Source organism: Monodon monoceros, unplaced genomic scaffold (assembly GCF_005190385.1).
Source record: "Monodon monoceros isolate NGI ecotype Baffin Bay Population unplaced genomic scaffold, NGI_Narwhal_1 Super_Scaffold_18, whole genome shotgun sequence".
NCBI classification, from domain to species: domain Eukaryota; kingdom Metazoa; phylum Chordata; class Mammalia; order Artiodactyla; family Monodontidae; genus Monodon; species Monodon monoceros.
In genome coordinates this window covers 74423355-74432867 of record NW_021703774.1, presented here as the reverse complement: position 1 = coordinate 74432867, position 9513 = coordinate 74423355, and the positions used below count along the sequence as shown (strand labels likewise).

At 40.0% G+C, this 9513-nt stretch overlaps 1 protein-coding gene across 1 annotated transcript in view; it reads right to left on the bottom strand.

Annotated features, from left to right (window-relative positions):
• Nucleotides 1-2548: 2548 nt before the first annotated feature.
• RNF115 (ring finger protein 115) overlaps nucleotides 2549-9513 on the bottom strand; it is a 64338-nt gene continuing 57373 nt past the window's right edge. The window contains exon 9 of the mRNA XM_029227409.1: nucleotides 2549-8569. Coding sequence (XP_029083242.1) covers nucleotides 8438-8569 — 132 coding nt within the window. The 3' untranslated portion in view covers nucleotides 2549-8437. The remainder of the gene's footprint in view (nucleotides 8570-9513) is intronic.

Genomic DNA, 9513 nt, shown 5'->3' with positions numbered 1-9513 from the left:
GGGGATGATAGATGAATCAGACTTTCCATTGGGTAGGAGGTCACACCCATGAGGAAAGCTAGCCTGTGGGAGAGGCAAGCAAATACAAATACCTCTACTTACTGGATGAACAGAGGGCTACAAGTTGAGGCAACAGATGTTTGGCTATAATGTGATGAGCAAGGCAAGAAACAGACTTGGTCTGGAGGTGGGTTTTAAACAATGCAGCTCTCCACCAAAGGTTGATGGCCAGATTGAGTATATAAAACCCTTGTAGTTGAGTCCTCTGAGCATCGTTTATCAATGTCAATTAGTTTTCCCTATTAGATAAAAAAGATATTGGAACTTGCAACGACACGTTTGCGTAATCAGTAACTGATGCAGGTTTTTGCCTCTCCTTGGCATTCTTAACTCCAAGCCTTATTTAGGCCTTCCTCAATTCAATAACTACCACTGTGCCACCAGAATGTAAGCTCTATACGTGCAGAACCTTTGTCTTGTTTACCCCAACCAAAAACAGTACCAGGCACATAGCAGGCTCTTAATAGATTTGTTTAAAGAATTTGTATGACAGGTTAGGCTTTCCATATGGTGACTCTAACCTCATGCAATGCTTCCAGGTAAATATTCCCCAACTACTCACCAGCAAATGGGTATAAGGAGGTTAAATGTTGCCCCAGTGCATGGGAATTAATACAGGACCTTCTCACTCCAAACTCCGTGCTCTCAGTGATTATCTACTACATGCTAAGCACTTTCCCTCTCAACTCCATCACCACTCTCCCCATTCTGAGATTGCTTCCTCCCATTTCCAGAAACAGGACCACCTAACACTCCCTCATTCCAACCCCTTAACTGCAAACTATCAAAGGAAAACAAAGACCACATCTGTGATCCTTGGCAAGCCCCTGACAAGTGTAAGCCTACTCCAGTTTTCAGGGAGAAACTGGTGAACATCAAGCAGTCTGACCCTTCAGACATAATTCTTTATTGAATCTAAATCTTCTCAATGGTTAGGCTATTTCATTGGCAAAATCAATTTTATTTCTTCATACATATTAAAAACTCTAAAGAGAAAAGGAGATTGGGTCTAGCCATACAACCTACTCCCAAGTTATGTGAGAGGAAAAAATCTCTAAGCTCTTTTCCCTTTCCTAGTCAGGTGAGGAGAATGAACTTCTGATAGGTCATTCCTTTTATCACTCTTCCCACCTCAAGACTCAGCAGAATTATGGAAGTGGTAGTGTTCAGCAGAACCAAAGTACACACATTTTCTCAGGACCAGAGAAATCATGTAGGTCAAGTTATCATGCTTACATGTGATACAATGAGGGAACTTTCCTGGATCTCTATGCCTCCCTCAGCTCATGAAACTAATTTCAATGAGTATCCCTGTCCTATCACTGTGCTAGCCACTCAGTGCTATACATGGAAAACCAACCTTGAACTTGTTGAGTGGCATCTATTTCTTCGATTGTCTTACCTTCCAGCAAGAAGAGATCAAAGGTTGGCTTCTTTCCCACTTGCATCAGGATCAGGTAGATTTCACAAGATCACAACTGCAACTTTAAGCAGTAGACACAACACATACAATACCTCCCCTTCTTTCCTGTTCCATTCCCTCTAGTCATAAGGGCCTATCAAACACACATCCCAGGATGAATTACATCAGGTATTTTGTTACTATTCTAAGTTTGTAGCATAAAACAAACTTTCCTTTTTCTTTCTACAGCTTTGTAAGCCTTGTGCCAGAAAAAACTTTAAAAAAAGTTATAGAGGGACTTCCCTGGTGGTCCAGTAGTTAAGACTTCGCCTTCCAATGTAGGGGGTGTAGGTTTGATCCCTGGTCAGGGAGCTAAGATCTCACATGCCTCGTAGCCAAAACACCAAAACATAAAACAGAAGCAATATTGTAACAAATTCAATAAAGACTTTAAAAACGGTCCACATCAAAATAAAAGTCTTAAAAAAGTTACAGCAAGATAAATCTGACTCTCTTTAGCTTGGCATCTTTCACATTACAATATGCATAGAGAAGGAAATAACAGGGCACAGGGGAAGAGATGCTAAATATGCCAGGAATCTGGAGAACACAAGACGGGCAAATGAATGTGTTCCCTGACCTCCCCTCCTCACTGCCAGAGCAAACCTAACTTTCTTCCTACCTCAGTCGCCAGTAAATAAAAAAGCAGCTCTCACAAAAGCAGCTGGCGTACAGTTCTCACTCAAATATTGGATAAGTGTGTTTTTGTACCCAGGAAGAACTTTTCCTCCCTCCCCTCCAACAAAGTAAAATAAACAAGTGAGTCAAATAAAATGAGAACACCAATGTTTTTGGAAGAAATTTTTATTTGACACTGTTAAGGGAAGAGAGAGGAAACAAGCAAAGACAGGTAGGATAGGAGAGGAAGGGCACCAGACCCAGTAACTGACTTGGCAGAAAATGAGGAAACGAAGGGACCCTGGTGTTGAGCGGCATCCACATAGCAGTGCTGGAGGAAGAGGAAGATTTGTGCAGACCAGGTGCTCCACAGATCTTAACTGTCTAGCTTCAACTAAGTACCTGTCAATCTCTCTGGTCATTTCTCTTTTTTTTTTTTTTTTTTTTAGTAAATGTCAAAGCAATTATCTGCAGCCTTTTCTTTTCTCTCTAAATTCATAAATCCTCTTGTCTCTTTGGACAGATAACCTCTTGTCTTAGTTAAGCAGAGAGGTGGGGGCAGGATATTCCTGCTAGGAGGAACTACATGAATAAAGAGGTAGAAACACAGACAATTTAACTGGGGCTAAATGGCAAGCCATCAAAGGGAAACAGACACCTTACCTGTGATCCTTGGCCAGGACCTGCCAAATGGGGGAGCTAAGGTTTGTGGGACCAGAGGGACAGAAGGCTGAAAGAGATGGGTAAGACCCTTATTAGTGATGGCCTTGAACCTCAAACTAAGGATTTTGGATTTTGTGTCTTATGGAGGTAGAAAGACTAGGCATGGAGTCAGAAGATCTGGATTTAAATTCTGACCCTGCAACGTACCAGCTACATGTCCTTGGGCAAATGAAGTTTTGAGATGCTACTTATCTGTAAAACGCAGTATTTCCTACTCTATCTTCTGTTTCCACAGGACTGCTCTGAGAATCAAATGAGATTCTGGATTTTAAACCCAGAACCACTTGAATTCTGACTCAGAAGTCTCCAAAGCTTTCTCCACTGTACTACACTCACTTTAATCTTTACCTGTTTTATGTGTTAGTTTTGTTTTTCTAACTAAATTTTAAGCTCACATGAGCAGAGATGTCTTTTACTTTTCACTATTCAAAGACTCTTCTGAAACCACTCAATATTATACAATCACTGGAAGTCTCACACAGAAGCCATGTCTAACTACAGAAAAGGTTTTATCCATTGTGCTATTATGCTAATTATAGTCTACATAAAAAATCTGCAGAAAGGACACACGACTGCTGGCCAAGTTTATCAAGACATTCAAGAGCATTAGACTACTAGCTCTGACTTGAACTAAGCAGAATAAACAAAGCAACAGCAAGTCAAGGGTCCCACTTCTAAAGAATTTATTTTATTTATTCTGCTTATCTCAAGATGGTTAAACAAAAATTTGAAATACTTATATCTCGGCTTTCAAAGTGTATTGATACCACTCCTTTCAAATAAGTCTATAAATTTCCATGCATGAATAGGTAGACTTCTGGACACACATCTTAACCTCAATCTATATGAGTGATTCACAACCCAAGGAATTTGAACCTCTGTGAGGCCATGTAGTTATTTTAGGAGGTCTATGTAAGCATTATGTTCAGTCTGAATAAATAATATATCTTACAAATATGTATATACTGTACTTCAACTGGATATAGATTCTGGTGTGACTAATAAAGACAAACTGATTTAAAAGCATTACTAAAATCATAGCAGCTTTTTGCTATGTGTTTTTTCCATCAAAAGATACTAAAAATACAACTATAATCTTGTTGGGAGCGAGTCTAATAATTTGGGGACCTTAAAAATGGTATATCTTATTAGAAAAGGTAAAGAACGACAAGCCTACATCTCATGATTTACAGATATAAGTGTTTCAGGTGAAAGAGGAAAGGCAACATATAGACTCCACTTCTGTGGACACCATCTAAGTATAATCTGGCAAAACACAAAGTTTATAGGTATAAAATTAGAGAGTTGAGTGCCTGTAATTCCACTTATCTGGCAGGTATGAGAGATCAAAACCTCTTAATGTCCATTAGCTAAGACATTTTGATCCTGTCTCGATCCTGGAAAAGATCTCCAGTTGTACTCATTGTATTCTACACATTCCATTTTAAACCCATGGCGCAGACCTGGGGTTCCCAGCCTGAGTGCTGAGATGCTGACATTACTGCAAGCTATAATTTCCCACTGTAGGATAAACACCTGTGATATGTTTACCCCACCAAATCTTTCCCTGAACTCCCTACATCAGAACTTATGTTAGATTCATTTTGGAAACTCTCAGTAGGAGTACTCTCTCCTGCTAGTCCCCCCGCAAACTCCCAAATCTCCACTGGTTTATTCTTGTAAACAGCACCTTTATCTTCCCACCTCTCTACCACAGAGACAAAAGAGGGATTTTCCCTAACATCCAAATATTCATTCACCAGCCCTGTTCCTTCTCCTCCTAAAAATCTGTTTTCCTTCACAGATGTCAGTGGCCTGCCTAGATGAGCTCTAACAACCAACTCTGAGGTACCCTTCACCTCCCAAAACCCCAGGGGTTGTTTTGTTGTTGTTTAAAACAGACAAACTATGATCCCCTCCTGATTAGTTTTTGTTAAGTCTGATATATCTGATATATATTCCTTGAGGAAATAGGACTTGGACACCAGGAAGAACGAAACTGAAGCATGCAGAAGTTCATGTGAGAAGTCAAGTTGTCATCAATAACTTACCAAGAAAATTTTTTGAAAGCAATAGATAACTGTGTCTTAGTTCAATTAATTATAATATAGAAACAAGAGATGACCAACACCCTTTCCTCAAAGCCATTTATCCTCAACCTTCAGAAATGACCAGACTTTTAGCTCCAGTGAATCCATTTGCCACACCGCATAACGGGGTGCCTGCCCAAGCTAACAGTGCCCTATTACAGAGAACTACAGAAACACATGGGCCTGAGGCACATGCAATGAGAGAATCAGACTAAAGCTCCAGTCCTCTGCTGTACCCCTGCTCACTTTATCTACTTCGGTGCCCACCATATCCCTTCTTCCTCTAGAGTGAAATGTGCATATATGCATATGTCTATGAATATACATATATACACACACACACACACACACGCATATATACAAATGTGCAATACAAAGACATAAACAAGGAATTTTTCTCCTAATAACTATTTAATCCAACTGAGACTTGTTGCGGGGGGAAGAAACAAATTCTTGCCCCCAAATCCTCCTTCCAACTTGACAACTAACTATTGGACCAGAAGAGCACTGCTCAAGGAAAACATTTAACAAGCACTTGCTCAATTGTTATGCAGCAAATGTTGACAACTAAGGAAGCTATCTGGATACTTCAGGTTTCCCAACTCTTCAGAGAACTGGCAATAGGAAATTTGCAGGAAAATTAATTTTTAATACAAGGATTATTCCTTCTCTCTGTTGGAGATATCGGTTAAATGTTCACCACTCTGCCCTGCCCACCCAACTGCCCAGTTCTGTCCAGCCAGAATAACCCATCTGGAAACTACCCAAGAAGCAATAATCACTTGGAGGCCAGCAAGGAATTGCCCTACATAACCTCTCAACTTTCAGGTCTACCAACCTCTAGCAAGTCCCTCCTAATTTTGTGCTAACATAGTTTTACTTCCTCTTTTATTTCAAATTACAATGAACGAAAGGAAGAATAAGAAAAAAAGACATTCATGAATAGGAAAACAATCTGTTTATCTATGCATGGAATTCAAAGGGTAGGCCATTTAGTACAAATGTAAAGGCCTCAAGTCTAAGGGCCCAAGATTTGAAATGGCAACTTTTTTCTATTCTCTTTGATAATGAGGGAAAGCTGAATCATCTCTCCCTTGACTCCTAGTAAGGCTCCAGTTTCCTGAGTCTGTAAGCCTTCCAGTTGTAAACGAATGAACACCTGAGAAGTCTGGGTTATGTAGTCCTCTGCCTTGGGAACTATATCAAACTGTGTCTGGCTCCATAATCATGTGAGCCAATTCCTTATAATAAATCTCTACACACACACAGACCCACACACACACACACAGACACACACACAGACACAGACAGAGACACACACACACACACACACACACACACACACCTTACTGCTTCTGTTTCTCTGGAGAACCCTAATACACTACCTAAATTAACCTGGAAGTCTGAGATGCCTCCTATTCTAGGAAGAAACACTACAGATTCATTAAGTAGGAGGGGTCTCAGAAACAGCAAACGGATTTATGCACTCTGTCTAAAAGCACAAAAAAAGTGAAGAAAATTTCAGATAACTTAAGACTGATGCGATTTGCTCTTCCATATATTGAAAAGTTAAATCCCTGTCCAGCACTTTGTTTGCATCCTTTTGTAAAGCTACTCAGATTCTTTCTAGTTCTCTAGTGTTAAGTAAAAATACACCTGCCTGTTCTGGCATCTCCAGACACTAACAAGCAGACAAAAACTGCCAGGCTGGCATCATTTTTCTGAGACAGCTGATATTGTTCCACTTGAAAACTACAATGTGCTCCAACTTCAGCCTAGCCCTTCTCCATCTAAGTAATGGCCATTAAATATTCACAACATACCTCCCATGTCCCCTCAGCCTCTTCACCCCTCACCATTCAAAACCAGTGTGTATTTCTGGGCTACATTTCAATAGCCATAGTAAATAGTTCACATTCTCCAAAGAAACGATCTCTACATAGGATAACATAAGGCATACGAGAAAACATCTTTTATTCTCTCTGGGCCCAACCTGAATCATAACTTATGGTCACAATTTTTAGAGGTAGGCTATTAAATTAAACTCTCCCACTTTCTCTCTTCCCTCTCCTACTCCTCTGTCCTCTACTAAATTACAAAGATATCTCTAACCCCATCCCTCACCCCCAAAACCAGTGTACAACGAGTCAACAAAAACCGAGGAAAGACTCCTAGCCAAGAGAGACTCACCAAAGAGCAGCCTTCTTGTTCTGATCATTCCAAACTATGAAGGGCTGATATGACCATACCATTGTTGCCCCTCTGTCACCCTTTTTGGTGCACCAACAGTGGTTACATGTCCCCATCATTTATTTTTGAGACTTTGAAGTTCCAACAACATTCTTAATCTTCTTCATTTATTCAACTTTAAACACTTAAATGCGCCAAAGAGCATGTGCATGTGCATGGGACACTGTTAGGCTGAAAAAAGAAGGCCTACGTCTCCTAGGCCAAGTTGTTTGGGCATGATCACAATAATCAGTATGACTCCAAGTACAGACAGAACCAAGCAAACAGAAAGGTTTCAGAGATGATAAATGGGCTTAAAAAATTAAAATGGGACAACATAAAATCTCAATTCCTGAAGACCAGTGAATTACAAAAAAACAATGACTTAGCTGTAGAAGCAGTAATGAAGTAATTCTATTTCTGTGAGGGAAATTATTTTAAGGTCCCCAGGATAAACAATGAGTTGAGGATCACTAAAAAACCTCGGAACCAAAGATTTCAAACATCTGTCCTTCTGTGCCTGTATGCTGCCCAACTCATTCCCAAAAAGGAACCAGAATCAGATTCCTCCCAACATAAGACTCCTAAGACATGTCAGGTTGGTTTCTGCAGAAGCTGCATCTTGTGAAGTAGTCTTTAAAAATAAAAATGAGAAAACCAAAGAATACAATGATAAGCCACTTTCTCCTTCCCACTGTAATTTTTCTTTGATTTGCTCTCTGAAAATTTAAGAAAAAACAAGAATCGTTAGTGTCTCAGATTCTTGAATTAATCTGATCTCACTTCATGGCTAATGTGGCCAAAAGTAGATGCTTTTGTACAACTAAAACAGAAGGACTTTATATCAGCAGGACTTTAGGGCTCTGGTTCCACTGTATTTAGTGTAAAGTACACTTATGATAGGGTGGAGGTTGGAGAAAGAGGTGGAAACATCCATCACAAGGTAACATGACAGATAGCAGGACCCTAGCTAGACTTTAAGGAACTGATTCTATTCTGGCAGGGGAAACCCACATAATTAAGTTTCGCACTTACAAAATTATCGCTCTGAATGAGAGGCATTTGGTTGTAGATACAATTCCATCTGTAGATACTAACTTTAAATTTAGAGAAGAAAAACACTCAATGAATTAATGTTATGGGTTTGGGTTTCTTAGGTGATTCCTAAATTCACCTACGACTTTTTTGTTTTGATACAATTAACAGCTGTGATAAGAGGTCTACCATAGCCCTGGCTCAGAGGCGGTCTTTAGTTTCAGAAAGTCCATCGGTCATGTAGCTGGCTGTCACTGCTAAATCTGTTGCTTGCAGAGGACCCAGAGGTCTGGGTTTGCTGAGTAGAGTCCTCACCATTTAAGCTCTTCCTACATACAGGACATGCGTCGTGCTGAAACAGAAAGATATCAGTCTACATGAACAGCCTGACCCGAAAGCTGGAAGAACTAAACACTTAAGAAACCCTGAGAGTTAGCAGGTAGAAAAACCAAAAGGGCATGAATTCTCACATAGTGCACGCTGGGCTCCATGTGTAACACCAGGACATCGCCCAAACAGAATGTCAACAGAATTGACAGAGAATTCTAGGCAGCAACTTAACAATAGCTAACACATATCACCAAGCAGAACTAACTAGAAACAATGACCTGAGATGGTCTAGAGCAGGAGTCAGCAAACTTTTCCTGTAAAGGAAAAGGTAGTAAATACTTTAGTCGTTGCAGGCCACACCACCTATGTTGCAACTACTCAACTCTGCTGATGTAGCACAAAAGTAGCCATAGACAATTTGTAAACAAATGGGCATGGCTGTGTTCCAATAAAACTGCATTTACAAAAATAGGTGGCAGGCCACAGGGACCTGCAGGCTGTAGTCTGCTAACCCCTGGTCAGAGAAGTTCCAAACAGATTAATAATCTAAAACACAGGAATGGTGCTACTAGGAGTTAGCCAGGGACTAAAATCTGATCTGCCTGGCTCTCTATTAACTGTTTGGTTTTTTTTTTTTGTTTTTTAAAAAATTTTTATTGGAGTATAGTTGCTTTACAATGTTATGTTAGTTTCTACCGTACAGCGAAGTGAATCAGCTACACGTATACATATATCTCCTTTTTTGGATTTCCTTCACGTTTAGGTCACTGCAGAGCACCGAGGAGAGTTCCCTGTGCTATACGGTAGGTTCTCATTAGTTATCTATTTTATACATAGTATCAATAGTGTATACATGTCAATCCCAATCTACCAATTCATCCCACCCCTCCCTTTCCCCCTTGGTATCCTTACGTGTCTGTGCCTCTATTTTTGCTTTGTAAATAAGATCGTCTATACCAATTTTTT